At 40.7% G+C, this 15,015-nt stretch overlaps 2 protein-coding genes across 3 annotated transcripts; both read right to left on the bottom strand.

Moving 5' to 3' along the window:
• Positions 1-359: 359 nt before the first annotated feature.
• Positions 360-3,611, bottom strand: si:ch211-199g17.9 (uncharacterized protein LOC108180085 homolog). 2 transcript variants are annotated; one of them, XM_062486784.1, is made up of 10 exons: positions 3,399-3,611; positions 3,177-3,224; positions 3,017-3,076; positions 2,701-2,775; positions 2,400-2,447; positions 2,258-2,312; positions 1,168-1,257; positions 934-997; positions 631-697; positions 360-517 (listed from the first exon to the last, which is right to left on the bottom strand). In XM_062486784.1, exons 2-10 carry the CDS (start codon positions 3,196-3,198, stop codon positions 450-452), a joined length of 549 nt encoding a protein of 182 aa, XP_062342768.1. In that variant the 5' UTR covers positions 3,199-3,224; positions 3,399-3,611; the 3' UTR covers positions 360-449. The 2 variants fall into 2 exon arrangements, with proteins under 2 accessions (XP_062342768.1, XP_062342766.1); XM_062486782.1 differs by having other exon boundaries at positions 3,417-3,610.
• A 619-nt stretch (positions 3,612-4,230) lies between these two features.
• Positions 4,231-14,912, bottom strand: grinaa (glutamate receptor, ionotropic, N-methyl D-aspartate-associated protein 1a (glutamate binding)). Its single transcript, XM_062486845.1, has 7 exons — positions 14,754-14,912; positions 8,201-8,592; positions 7,736-7,851; positions 7,415-7,615; positions 7,139-7,267; positions 6,836-6,979; positions 4,231-6,060 (listed from the first exon to the last, which is right to left on the bottom strand). Exons 2-7 carry the CDS (start codon positions 8,565-8,567, stop codon positions 5,911-5,913), a joined length of 1,107 nt encoding a protein of 368 aa, XP_062342829.1. The 5' UTR covers positions 8,568-8,592; positions 14,754-14,912; the 3' UTR covers positions 4,231-5,910.
• Between the last annotated feature and the right edge of the window lie 103 nt (positions 14,913-15,015).

Raw genomic sequence — 15,015 nt, 5'->3', positions numbered from 1 at the left:
AAAATCTTTATGAAAGTAATGGTGACTACAAATGCACTTGGGTGTTGTGTTGTCAACATTGTCCTTTGTTATAATAATAAAAAAAACTAGAAGGCAGTAGATTTTCCAGTCTGAAAAGCTGTTTTAGATATCGTACAAGTTTACATGTTCAATAATGTTATGTAAAGATAAACAATCATGTTCTTCACAAAATCAAACCGAGGTGCATGGAATAACTTTTTCAGGAAGCCAGTAAGTAGTGTCTGCTACAAAGAGACAAAGACTTCCAATGCTTTTCTGAAACATGCTCATCTAAATTTGTATATTGCTTGAAATCTTTCACGCTAGAAATGATCCCATAAAACATAACATATTTGATGATTAAATGACGGTATCTCTAAAGTGTACCAAAAGAGGAAGCAGATATGTGTGATTTAAAACATACGCAGTCTTCCTTACTCTGCCTCTGGCTACGTTTGTTTTGTAAGCTCCTCCAGCTCCTCCTCTAGATGGCGTAGTTGAAGCAACTTTAGATGCTCTACAAACAAAATCAAGAAAAAGTGTCAGAAATCACACAGACACAGAAACTTAATTCCCAGACGCAGAGACGATTCACCATTACGCAGAGATACATTGTAAATAGGACCATACCAGCCGTCAGCAGATGAGACTGGGTGTTTTCTACAGTCTCTATTTCAGTTGGCAGTCTCTCGGTGGTCTGTACAGGGTTATCATTGAAGAGAAGAAATCCATTCAAAACAAAGCTACACCAGGGACAGGCGCTCAGGTATTCAGCAGTGAGGATGCTTGGTAAGTCAACAAGTTGGTAAGAAGTAGTTTAGATGTAGCCTATTCTATACAAGGAACACTCATGGGCGAGGAATGAGAGAGGGGCTGACGTATAACGTTTAAGTGGTCATCACAGCTAAAGAGTAAATCAACAGACAAACTCACAAAGACTGAGTGTAGACTCTTGTGCTGTTCTATCAGCTGCTGAAGTTGGTTTTCAAACCTCATCCTTCAAGAAATATCAAAAAGTTCTTTAGCTCAAAGTAATCTGAACTGTAGGTAAGTTTCCTAAAATGGCCTTAAAACTAAAGTTCATGACTGCGTATTGGCATGTAAATAACACTCAAATGTGATCTGTTTCCCCTTTATAGAAGTACTCATGTGCATTAGGTATTCTACCGTTGTTTCCTGCATTTAAGCTTGGCTTCCTGGATCTGACACCTGTACTGCTCCACCAGGCCCTCACTCTTCCTGTTCAGCTGTAAATGTCTAGACACACACACACACTCAGGACATAATAATAATAAATTGTATTTAAAGGCGCCTTTCTCGACACTCAAGGACACCTGTACAGGGTACAAAATACATTTAAAAACAGCCTAATAAAGAATACAACAACATTAAAAACAACAGAAAAAGGCAGAGTAATTGACATTAAATGGAATATGCAGTTTTAAAGAGATGGGTTTTGAGTTTCAATTTGAAATGGGGGAATTAATCAATATTTCTGAGTTGGGGTGGTAGTGAATCCAGACGGGGAGCAGAGCGGCTGAATGCCCTACTCCCCATGGTATGGAGGAAGAGGATCTGAGGGAGCGGGAGGTAGTGCGACCCTGGAGGAGATAAGACACATAGGTTGTGGATGGCTTTGAATGTAAACAGGAGGATTTTGAATTGTAGGATTTTGACATGTCTGTCCTAAAGGCATGCTTTGGTTGTTGTGAAGCACTTTTTGACCTGTTGCCTGAAATCCACATCCTGATAGCAACCAATTCATCTAAAGATTTGACAGTAAGATTAAATCAATCCCGATATATGCGGGCATAGCAGGACTGTAATAAACACAACCAATTATTTTGACCATTGGACAGGCTACTTGTCTGTCTACCTGCCTACCTCCTGACAGTAGTCAGGCAGTTTGTGCATGTGTTTTGGGGGAGTGGCTTTGAAGGGAGGGGGTCAAATATTTTGGTTTGAATACTTTCAAAACCAAGACAAAATTGCTGGGTTTTCAAAACTTACCTTAGCTGCCTTTAAAAGTTATGAAGACATATTGGCTTAATTAAATGGCTTAAACCACTGTACGTGTACATGTACCAGTAACCACAGATCTAAGTTTTTTTTTGCATCTTATGAACCCCACTAAACAGCCTGCTTTGAGGTATGCTGCCATCTAGTGTTGAGATACAAAACTGTATTTGTCTTCCACCTCGTCACCTACACAGTATCCCTACTGGACCAGTTATCTCAGCTGCAGGTGCTCGCTCACCTGTTGGTGTCCTGCTCAATCTCCTCACACTGGAACTGCAGGACCCTGCATGACTCTGGGAAAAATACAGAATATTATCATTAACTATGCAACAAATGCTCTAGTTTATGCTGTAGTTTGGTCAATGGGGAAATAGATCTACCATCTGTCTCTTTATGGATTCCCTCCAGTTGGTAAGCCTTTGTCTGCACTGTAATAAGTGGAAAATATGAGAGAACGACTGTCATGTCTTGGCTTACAGTAGGTAACTGAGCTGATGTTATTCATAGTCATTGCATGTAATTTGTATAATACCTACTTTCTTCAAAAACAGTTCAGTGTGGTTTAACATCATGTTAAGTAGAACTTAATAAGTTAAACTTATTAATAATTCTGTTATTAGCCTACTCTATATGAATGCATATTTGTTAATAGTATTCCCGGTTGTAATATATATATATTACCGGTGTCCAGCTCCAGTTGCAGGGAATCGTTGGTTGACTGGGCCTCCTTTAACTCATCCTCCAGAACCCTATTTCCTTTGAGAGACGCAAACACACCCGTGCATGGCATTTCACATGAAAATAGAATACTAACTAGTTGATTAGGCTACTTGATGACAATTCTAGCTAGCTATGTCTCATCATCATACTATAATGCCAGGAATCTCTGCGTGCTATGTGTTTTTGTGGCACGATTATCTCGAGAATATTTAAATTTGGAATGGAATAAAGAGTACATATTGAAGACATGTTCTAACAAGTTGTTTCAAAATCTTACCTTGTTGCAGCATTCTGAGTTTGGTCATTAGCTGCTCAACTTTAGGTTTTCCATTAGCACCTGTGTGGAGTCAGAAAACCAATTAGATTCAAGTTGTAAGGAGCAGTATGATGTGTTTTTTTTTCCCAAGTGGCAAGATAAATGTTGTCAAATATACTACCTTCAATCATGGGAGGTTTCATAATATCCTCAATATTAAAGGACGAACCTGTTAAAACATTTAAATGAATAACAGAATATGTGCTAACGTAATGTGTTGCATACTGTACAGTCAGTAGTTAGGCCTACTGTATCTTGGCTAGAACTTGGCTACTGTACAATAGCTAGTGCTACAGAAGTAGGATAACTACCGTAGTAGACTAACGTTTGAAAAGATAGCTACCTCGTCCTTATGTCTTACCTGCCGAAAAACTCATATTTAGACAGGTTTGACAGTTAACCTAATTTAGGTTGAGAGTTAATAGCTGCTAGTACTAACGGACTCTTATTAATGGCGCCAAAACGGTCTCACGCACGCCATGCATACATTACATAACGTCCAGTAGTGAGCATTTTCCATAGAAACCAAATATAAACTATCACCGTGTCCTAACTGGATGCGACGGGACGCGAGCGACGCGACTAAAAGCAGTTCAATTGCCTTGTTTTCTGTTGGAATGTCCTGTTTCTATTTATTTTTTAATCGCTCGCGTTGAAAGCTCTGTAGCGCTTGAAGTCATATAGTAACGTGGTTAGTGTACATGACGTAACTTAAGTGAATTTGACGGATTCAGTGTGGACAGAGAGCGACCGATGCGACGCGACAGTCGGACTCTCGCATCCAGTTAGGACACAGTGTAACGGAACTCCATCTTTGACACTTGGTCAAACACTTGCCCTAGATCAGAAGGTAAGGGACGCCGTTTAACCAGCTTTGTCTGTGCGAAAAGTAAATAACTTTAAACGAGAATTTGAGTTGAAGGCATTCTTCCAAAGACCACATATATAACCTATAAATGAATATCAGCCTCCACTTAATTAATGATCATTCCAGATTGTTTAACAGGTGTGTCATGTAGGCTTATGGTGGGCCTTAAGACAACGCTGAACTCCTGATGTCACAACATACTTCATAGGCTATTGATGGTAATCCATTTTCCCCTGAGAAATAAAAGGTGAACATGTGGCAAAAGACAATTTTCAGTTGTATTAATTTTAATGAAAAGCAATCAGTGTAGAGGAAAACAATTCCAGTTCAATTTAATGCAAATATACAGTGCAAACAGACCTACAAGCCCAACATTACTCTATACATGTGAAACCACTGAGGCATTTTATATACACATTTAGTTAGATACAAACACAAAACTTAAATTATGATTAATTAAACAGCTCTGCAACACAATATACTACCTCAAATCAGCATTTTGTCTATCAGGAAACAACTAATGCCCTGTGTGCATTTAACACACAGCATGCAGAAGATGGACAGGGGTCATGCAATGGTGGTTGAAATAACGTTTTTAATAATTTAGACTTTGCACATCAATATCACTTTTCAAAGAGGTTTCAGGAGTGTTATTTAACCATTTGTTTCTCCCATCAACTTTTCCATTCTCAATATTTACACTTTCTTTGGGCACTGTGTTTGAGGGAGCCACACAAAAATCCTTCACAACAGTCCTCTTCAGAAGAAGAATGTCAAATTTCCTTCCGAACTCACCTTAAAAGCAGCAACTCTACAGCAACTTCCATAAACAGCTCAATAAGAAAGTATGCTACTGTGTCCTTCAAGCCTGTTGTTCACCAACTTCACAAAAAAAGCAGCTATTTATATCTATTACAACTCTGTAAAAAAGTAATAATAAATTCCAATACTTCCACATTTCACATTACTTATAATGGGAAAAACACAACACTAAAGTTTACTTTACAGAAAGACAGAAACCAAACAGGAGGTGAAAGAAAAAAAGAGACTAAATGAAACATTCTACCTTTAGCTTAGGCCTATCAATCACAAAGCTCTGCTTCGTTCAAAAAAGGAAGAAGGGGATGAAAACCAAACGAAGCAAGGATCTAAACAGAAGGAATATATACTGCGTGTGTGTGTGTATATATATATATATATATATACATACATACATATATATACATACATACATATATATACGTATATATATATGCATATATGTTTTCATACATCCAACCTTTGTTTCCTTCATGGTCATTTGAGTGTTAAGTGTTGCCGTAATGTCAGAGCACTGTTTCCATCAAGCATCACAGCGGTACATACTCCAGCATGCCTAGAGATTGGGTTATTGAACTTGCCATATACAATACTACACTAAACCTTTTACAGCTATGTAGGAAGCAGGCTAGGAAAGATATCCTTGTGGTGTTCTACAGAATTCTTAGCTGGGTTTTAGAGTCACCATGCAGTTACATGTGCCAGATCAAGTAGGGAGAGAGAAACACGTACACAGGGGTCAGGAGAGGTTTACGGTTTTCAGATGAAAAGTAAAAGATGTTTGAAATGACTGTAGACAGTCATCTCTCCCGGTAAAATAAGTTAAAAGTTAGCAGTCCCTCTGTCGAGCAGAGGGGAAAAGGGCATGTACAAAAAAAAATGGGCTTAAGGTCTTTCACAGCAATAAACAACCTTCACGGGATATGAAACCAATGCATTACAATGTGCCCCTTGTGGATGGATTTGGTGAAAGACCGGCAGCGCAGAAGAAACCTCTGCCATCCTAATCTGTCCACGTTCAGGGCGATGAAAGTAGGAGAGTGAGAGGGAATGTCAAGAAGTGGAGAAACAGCACAAGATGACTGACAGAGGGGGGGGGGCATCATTTCCATACACAAGAGAGGTATTTTTTTGCGCGTTGCCTCTCCTGTCCCACAGAGGAGGGTTCTCATTCGCGGGAGCGCCCCACGATGGCTAAAATGTAGAGGAATATGTTGATGATGTCGGTGTAGAGGTTGAGGGCAGCAAAGATGTACTCCTCTGGACTCAAGGCAAGCTTCTTGTTTCCCAGGAGGAGCTGGGTGTCCACAGCCAGGAACTGGAAACAGAATGAGTCATTAAAGTAAATGGGTACAGAGTATATGCGCTTAGTATACAAGTCAAATCCAAGTGTGATTCTTCCATTACAGTTAGATGTTACACTAGACTGGAAACCATCACATAAACCGTGCCAAAACAAGCACTACTTATGGCTAGGCTTACATCTACGACGCTTCATTTCACTTGCTTCCTTATTTCATCGACTATTCTGACTAACCCCCCCAAATCCTGCTTTGTTGTATAGGCTTCAGATGTCTTACCACTCCCTGACCCAGTTACAGGACCGCTCTTATTCAAACTGAGTGGAATTTAGGAGGGTTTAAAAAGGCACAAAAGGCTGTCTTCAGGAGTCTAGACTCACATAAGTCACCTCACTAATGGCTTTTCCACCGCATGGTACTGGCTCAATTCGACTATACTCGCTTTTGGTACATGTACCTCTGTTTTCCACTGCAGATAGCAGCCCCCAAATATACCGGGTCGTAATAGCGATGCCACATGAAAAAGACATTAGCCCAGTTTTCTTGGTGCCAAGTGTCACGCAAACTGACGCTCAGAGGAGTTTGGCCACTGTACAATCAGATGCCCAGACAGCTTGGACAATCTGACTGCAGTAACCTTATATGGCGAGTTTCAGAGTCTTTCAGCTTCTCAGTATGCCCCATCTACAATCCTTGTTTTATACCCAATGGAAACATCTGATTTCCCTCACCTAAGGAATACAACTACTGGCAAGAATTTGTTGGGTTATCAGAAAGAGCGGGTAGACTTACGCAGGTGAACAGCAGAGCTCCTAGCGAGGCATAGACGATATGGAGTATCCTGTGGCGGATGAAGATGCAGAGGATGGAGAACAGCAGCAGGACGATGAGGCAGACAAACAGCACGCCCCTGCAGGAAGTGAAGTCGTACTTGCTCTGCAGAGCGGTTGGAAGAATAAAAAATAAAAAAAAGGAGGGGGAAGAGAAGATAAACATAGATTCAAAGTTCGCTACATCCCCAATTTTCCTGACAGAGGAAAACAGAGGAAGCCGGTGACGGAGGTGAGGGAACCGTGTGTGTGTGTGCATTCCAACCTGTAGTGAGAAGAGGACCACGGTGAAGCAGACTACAGATGTAATCCCCACAGCCATGATCACAGTCTCGGTGTCGTAGAAGCTGGCGATCATGCCCACCATGTAGGACAGACTCAGGGTCAGAATGGACTGGAGGGAAGGAGAAACACAGTAAGAGACAGAATACACGTGCATTCCTCTAAGCATTTCACCACCCTTTTGACAGTTTCTGTCCATGATGTCGTGGCATTCCCACGAGCAAAGACTGATGGAGAGTTATGGGGAAGTGGGTCGTACCAATGCCACCAGGTTCCAGGGGTGCTTGCGACGGAAGTCTCCGCAGCAGCTGAGCACAATCAGAGACACAAAGAAGATGGCGTAGGACACGTAGTACGTCCAGGGGTTACGGCGCACAAACATCTTGGCGTCATCCACGAAGGTGAAGACGGCCACAAAGGAGGTGGTCACCATCAACTGCACAGTCAAGACCATGAACACCTGGGGGGATACAGTAGGGAAGTTGTTCATCATTTCATAATCGCTCATTGTGTTTCAAAAGACTGTGAATAACTGCAAAACTTTGCATGGAAATCCTTTTCAGTTACAGTGTCCACTCACCTTCCTGATGAAGGCCTGGCGAATGGTCTTGTCCTCGAAGCCTGAGTTGGTGAACTCCTCGTTGTCATAGTAGGAGGGTGGCACATCGCCATGGTAATCTGGGCTGTCCATGGATACTGAAACAGATGAAGGACATCCAAGAGTCAGTTCATAGGTCACCTAGTCCACAACAGATCATTAGTCTAGAGATCCTGAGTCTAAACCATTGGGGCATTTTCACAACAAAAACAATGCCCATGCCTGTGATGCAGCCGGTGAGTAAGATATCGGTTAATTGATTCAGTGTTGGTTTCATTGGAGTTTGTAAGGGTTAGAGTATGTGTTTGCGTCAGAGTTTTTGCATCAGTAAATGCATTAATTCAGCTATTATACATCCCTCCATGTGGAAATCCAAAAAGTGCCCTTAACAGAGAGGATTCACTCCCAACAAGTAACTTTCACACGGCAAAAAACATTTCCACTTACTGTTTGGGTCTGCGGCAAAGCCGGGCTGTGGTTGCCCCTGCTGGTAGGGTCCCTGAGGGTATCCAGCCTGGGGATAGGGGCCCTGAGGGTATCCGGCCTGGGGATAGGGGCCCTGAGGGTATCCGGCCTGGGGGTAGGGGCCCTGAGGGTATCCGGCCTGGGGGTAGGGGCCCGGCACAAACCCTGGACCTGCCTGGGTGAATCCAGGCTGGCCGAAGCCTACAGCCTGGGGGTAAGGGGCCTGGCCGGGGGCCTGGGTGTAGTTAGGGGGGGGCATGCCGAAGCCAGCCTGGGGCGGCCCATAGACACTGTTGTGGAGGGGGTTGTTCTCTCCCATGATGGGGAAGGCGCTCTTGTCCTGGGACATGGTCTGGCCGGATCCTGAGATCACACTATTGCAGAGAAACAGAGGGAGAAAGAAAATGAGTGTGTGTCAAATGTCAGGCAGTGTTTCCTCTATGTTGATTTTGCCGTAGCGGCCCGCCACGACTAAGTTTCTGCCGCCACGGTATCAGAAATAGGGCTGTACAAAATTTTAGGACGCCTATCAGCAGTGATTGTTAGAGTGCATGTCGGAGAATAGCACGGACACACGCTTCACACCGCAGTTGAGATTGCGTGTGCGTCTTTGAGAACTGTAAGTCGTATAACTTATGTTGTCAGTTCATTTAAGCCTGTTATTGTATTAGTCTATAGTTCTTGCTAATTTAAATTCTGCTACTAATTGGGACAGACTTGCCCCCACTGCAAAAAAAATCCTAGAGGAAACACTGTCAGGACTATGATACTTACCAGCCTAATATTCCAGTGTAGTTAAAATTATGACATTACATTTAATAACTACTGTATAAAGTGCATTTAGTTTCATTTACATGGGAAATTGTACTGTATACTATGGTAAATCTCAGTTCTCAGTTACGATGGTGAAATGAAAATGTTAGGCTTGTCAAAATAACGAGTTCCTTTCGATACATTTCTCAAAAAGTAAACTGTAGATGTTAAAAACAAAAAGATCTACACAATGGTAGCATGCTGGGTCTCACTAGAAGGTATGAGACACGATCCTTCCTAGGTTCCTGGAAACTCTGTTAAACCTAAAAGCTTTCCTGCACCAAAGCTGAGGGTTGTCATGGATGCAGGTGGTGGTGCCTCTCTCTCTCTGCCCATCTTTCTCTCTGTGTCTCTCTCTCTGCTGGCCACATTGAATAACCGTAAGAATGATGTAACATGCTGTCCCACTTCTACCTCCAGAAAATCCCTGTGTGCTGTGATCCTGTCAGTGTCCATTACAGGAAAATGCATAGGGTCTGGTTACTGGCTATGATTTAGGACTAAGTCAATTCTTCAAGAAACTCGATTAATTCAATTTCTAAACATCTTTGATGCAAATTAGTTGCATCAAAGCTATGTTTAATCCATATAACTATACAGTTAAAAGTTTTTCTCATAAAAATAACCACAGAAAATAAAATGCTGCTGTCAATTTGTGAAAGCCTGAGCTTCATCCATGTTACGGCTGGGCAATATGGACCAAAAGTAATATATCTATATTTTTGGGCTGAATACCGATATATCTTGAAATTGTGTATGTGGTTTAAATGCTCAGTTGTAAGCCAACTACATGTGAGATTGCCTTATAAATCAAACAGTTTATGACGTTGATCTAAAAATAATGTGCAAAAATTCTTCCTGTTTGAGAACAGTTGTGCAAACATCAAAATGTAAATAAAGAATGTGTTATATATATATATATATATATATATATATATATATATATATATATCCTTTCCTGCAAAAAAGATATGTTTTGTTATTTGCAAAGCTGTGTAAGTTAAAACATATATATATATATGCCTATACATGTTCTCCTTTAATGTTTGACAAACTATATAAGTGGAAATAATAATTGACGTCAACATGATATAAAGTGGACTACTTGCTCTGAGAAAGTAGTTTATTTATTTACTGATCTGAACACTTCAACAAATGACATTTAATCGTTCCTTGTGTGTAGCTCTGTAGTCTAGTTCTCTTGTTGTGTAGGAACACTAGTACAATGTTACCACTGAAAACCCTCTCAGAAGGTGTGCTGGCAGCTGGGACACAAAGATACTTCTTTGCCAGGTGGCTCAGTCCTGGAAAGAAAACGTAATGAATGATCCTTCCACCACTTGAGAGTATCTGTATCACTCTACAGAGGCCGACTATGTTGTAAGTGGGTAGTGTGTCACTTTTGTCAGCCGGTCGGATCTATTTTGTCTGACTTTGTAAATTGACAGCTGAGCAAATCATATCTTTGATCCATTGATTTCAGCAGCCCATTTTATATTAAGCCAGCTTGTTCAACTGTTGCAACCGGGACCATATATTTAGAAATGTGGTAAGCTACTGCCTCCTTTATATGTCGTCACTTGGCACATTCCTTTTCATAGGCCTTATGACATAGGGCACAACTCAAGTAAATGAAGCTTGTAAAAAGGTTGGTTTTAGGGCAGAAGTCTTTCCAGTCTGGCTTCCAACAGTACGACCTCCAGAAGGTTTAATCTTCAAACTGTTGTTTAAGTCACTTTTGTAGGCTAAATGGAAAAAGAGGTTTGTAGTGCTTCCAGCACTTGTTGCAACATGTGCTGCACTCTCTACATATCACATTGCACTGTTGCTCATCCAACTTTTCAAACCCGAACCATCTCCAAACAATACATCAATAATTTCTCTCAGCCTACCTCCGTCTCTGTCAAACAATGACCGAGAAGCACACACACACGCTGCACAAATACACCAAATCAAATTAGAAGCAGCTTAAGATACCAGACCAGAGGGGAGGAGTTTGCCTGGGTTTAGATAATATGTGACATCATAACCTCAGAGAAAACCATGTGATAAGCCTAACCATATCAAGAGTCGAACCATGTGACCCAATTATATTTTAAGAATATGCTGAGTCATTTTCTCAGTCACCTCCTTCCAAATCAGTCCCAATTCATTAAATGTACACTTCCATATCTGCAACATGATTATTTTAGCAGAGTTTGAACTGACTAAAAATGTACAAAAATAATGTGAGATTAAGTTCTCACACTGAAGGTCCGTTCCATAAATCCAGAGATAACCACTTTCAACTATGGCTACAGACAGCCAACAGTCATTGATTACAACAACAGAACACCACAAGGTTGAACAGTAAATATAGAATTAGCCTGTGTCTTGCTAAACGCAACTAGGGGAATAACTTAACCTGGAGGCCCTAACCTCTGTGACACATCATAAAGATCTATGAGTCAGTTCTGGAAATTTAGAATATTTTACTGAGTAAAGTTTCCATGCTGGATTTCATTACCAGAAGTAGCCTAGGTCTTTTATTTAACGTTTGGAAAATCTGGTCTGTGAAAATACTAGGCTGTATTCTATGCAATATACTGAATGTCAAATATATTACCCACACAGCTACACATGAATATAAAAAGTACAAAAGAGAAATAATTAATCTAATCTCTCAATAGGTTTCAAAGAACACACAGGTATGAAACCAACAACAAAAAAGTCTAGACTACACAATCTAGTACCCAGACCAAATGGTGAAATGTAGTCACAACAAACATCGAGTTCAGGTCCAGTTTTGCCACAAATTAGACACATCACCAAGCCTACAGTCTTCTATTATTAAACAAATTATAAACAAGCAAACAGAAAAATTCAATATTGGAGCAAAAAAAAAGAAAGAAGTGAACTATGCTCACACCTTTAACTTTCGGCTTGAAACCAAGTCAGGCAACATTAAGACATTTAACATTTAGGCCGAATCCCAATACTCTGTCTTATCCCTAGCCCTTAGCCCTCGAAACTGAGGGGTAAGGGCTACCTAGCCCTATGAAATGACACACCACTTGGTTACAGTTACGTATATCGATGTCTCCAAAGCAAGTAGTGTTATGCACTGATATCAAACGAAATTCGCTGCTAATGGAGTTTAGTTAAAACTGTAGACATGCATGGAGTCCATTCAAGGCTAATCAGAAAAATGTGGGACTGTTGTGCAAAACTAAGGGCTAGGGGTAAGGGGTAGGGGTAAGACAGAGTATTGGGATTCAGCCTTAGGCCTAGCTTCTACACACTGAGACGCAACTTGTACCATTTACAATAAAATACACAATACAAAACCATTATACCCCGCCAACATTTGTGCACTTATCTCTAGACCCACCTGACATTTAAATCCACGAGTCACCGTTCAACAGAAAGTTACAACACAGTAGGAATGCTGGCCAGCTAGCAGCCCTGTCAGGTTTTGTAAGGGGTTGAGACGAGGAGAGTTTCGCAATCCTCTTAGGAGAGACACAGAGCCTAGTGTGGCTGGAGATACTCTGCTACCCGTGGCTTCAGCTCACATCTCATTGTGGGAATTAGTAGAGGGCCAGGGATTGGTGACACACTGTCTATCACTACCTACTGACTATAGGCCACATAGCTGGTTTTGTATATATACAAACCAGTATGTAGAACACACTGTGTGCATGACTGAACAACATAGGACCACAAACTGTGGCAAAGGCAACTGAGGGCTTAGTTGTGGAAGTAAATTAAGCTGCTGGTTGCACTACTATGGAGCAGGACAGAAGACAAATGACAATGGAATACGGAAGCCACGATTGTTATTATAGGTCTTGGTTGTTGGCTATAGCGTACAGATATGATAGAGAATTCTTATCGCAAAAGGATATTGCCTTCACTGAGGATAGAACTAAAACTATGATCCACAAAAATGGCTAAGAATACTGCTGCGGATGGGCACAGTACTCAGCCTTTCTGTCTCATGCAGCACAGTCCAACAGGATGTTTTCATAATGACATGCGGTGTCAGCAGCAACTCTAGCCATATAAACTGCGGACAGCTCACCTAGAAGCTGAGCACCAATGCACAAACACCACAATGCAAACCTGTTTCACAAACATTCAACTTGGAAGGAGAAACTCTTTAAAAACAAACAAATTCATTTCAACACACTTGTATCTGTAAATGTACCTTCCCAACAACCCTGGTTTCATGACAAAACTCATAAGTACACACTACTAATCGATAGAAAAATATATATAATACAAAGAAGAGGTATGCTTAGCTCTTTCCAGACTGCGATCATAACAGACCTATTAACCTGAAGTGAGCCCAACATTTCTTTCCACGGCTTCCTATAGAGATTGTGTAATACATGGATCAGCTTAAAATCCACATAGAAATTAGAGAGGGGCACTCAAATGTAATTATCTTATTTATTTTTAAAGAAAGTATAGTCCACTTTAAAAAGCGTACAAAAACAAAAACTTGACCAAACGTAGCATTAGGATACGTTTAAGAGAACAGATATGGATCCGTTTTCACCATCACAAACGGCATCATCCGGGAACAACAATATTGTACTCTAAAGTAGTAAGTATGATACGGCTTCTGACAGGCAAAATATTTTACCTTGTTCAGCAAAAATGAAGTTGCTCGTAACATATTTGAGAATGAATGTAAAAGGCACAATATTATGCATACGCGATTGATGTCCGCCAAAGAATCAGTAGGCTCTAGCGTACATTCTACCTCTGAAACAGACTTGCTTATCCCCATCACACCAGGTAGGCCCTAATGCTGAGTAGGCCATCTGCGCGACAACAAAGCAGCATTCCTCACTCATCTAGAAGTGTTGCTGTTTTGCATGATAACGATGATCCACCTTAACATGCAACAGCTTGAAATTATCATTTTATATTTGACTACGACACCTGTCAACCAAATTGCTCTTTGGAAAAACATTTCAGTATGTGTTCACTGCCAAAATATACTAATAAATGAAACTAGTTAAGTTTTGTAGATAGTGCTAGTCTACTGGTCTAGTTTCAGCTATTATACCTATTATAGATTATATATTACAAATAATGTCAACATTAAACACTACCGTTTAGCTAAACAAAAATATCCGCTTTCCAGTTAAACATGCTAATCGCACCTGTTCTGAAACAGAAAGTGATGGATGCAATAGGCCAACATGTGTGCTATTTAAACGATTTGACTACATAACCTACTTATTCAAGCGATTCATTCAATTTGTAACCATTCGCATAAACACTATTAATTCGTCGCGAACTCTAGAAATGGGTTGTTGAACGAATGTTTTAATGGTCGCTGTCTTTCGAGCGGATCCTAGGCTAGGCTACGCTGACTGTCACTAGCACTGGCTAGCTAGCTAGTATGCGAATCTTCAAAGCTAGCATACAAACTACTTGCCAGCGATTACGTTTTGGAAACATTGGAGAGGAGTAACAAAATGTTATCTGTCAACTGTTTCTTCTGTGTCTAGAGAATGAATAATAATTTGTCTCACCGTTTGATAAATATGGTCAGGTCTATGTCGATTTTAAACCGTAGCCCCGGCCATACTGTACAGTACTACTGTAGTATGTGAATGCCACCGCTAGCTATCTTACTAACACAAATCATGTCAACATTAGAGCTAGCTCTATGTATATATTAAAAATATATATATACATACATACATATATCTAGCAAGCTTACCGCTGTATTTGACTTCTCTTTACGCCAAGAAACTCGATTGTATTATTAACTGAAAGAAAATATTCCTTCTTGATTTGGAATTCGCTTTCGATATGACCACTGCTGATACACGCTCAACGGCGTCTCAGTGGAGCAAGTTACAAGGGTTACAGAGAATGGTGACGTCATCTCAGATAACGGTCATGTGATATTCGGGAAACACCGGTTTTCCACCGACTTGTGTCTCAATTATTTGTTAATCCATTCAGAGAAAACCGTACAA

This window comes from Osmerus eperlanus, chromosome 20, assembly GCF_963692335.1.
Source record: "Osmerus eperlanus chromosome 20, fOsmEpe2.1, whole genome shotgun sequence".
In the NCBI taxonomy this organism is placed as follows: Eukaryota; Metazoa; Chordata; class Actinopteri; order Osmeriformes; family Osmeridae; genus Osmerus; species Osmerus eperlanus.
The sequence above is the reverse complement of the archived record's forward strand: the minus strand, read 5'-3'. Positions and strand labels throughout refer to the sequence as shown.

Excerpts from the sequence above, each read along its gene's own strand:
- grinaa (XM_062486845.1), bottom strand. The coding sequence starts at position 8,567 with ATGTCCCAGGACAAGAGCGCCTTCCCCATCATGGGAGAGAACAACCCC. Across the intron at positions 7,616-7,735 it reads GCCAGGCCTTCATCAGGAAG|GTGTTCATGGTCTTGACTGT; the intron begins GTGAGTGGACAC and ends GTATCCCCCCAG. Across the intron at positions 7,268-7,414 it reads CCTGGAACCTGGTGGCATTG|TCCATTCTGACCCTGAGTCT; the intron begins GTACGACCCACT and ends CCTTCCCTCCAG.
- si:ch211-199g17.9 (XM_062486782.1), bottom strand. Across the intron at positions 3,077-3,176 it reads GAAACCTCCCATGATTGAAG|GTGCTAATGGAAAACCTAAA; the intron begins GTAGTATATTTG and ends GACTCCACACAG. Across the intron at positions 2,776-3,016 it reads ACTCAGAATGCTGCAACAAG|GAAATAGGGTTCTGGAGGAT; the intron begins GTAAGATTTTGA and ends CGTCTCTCAAAG.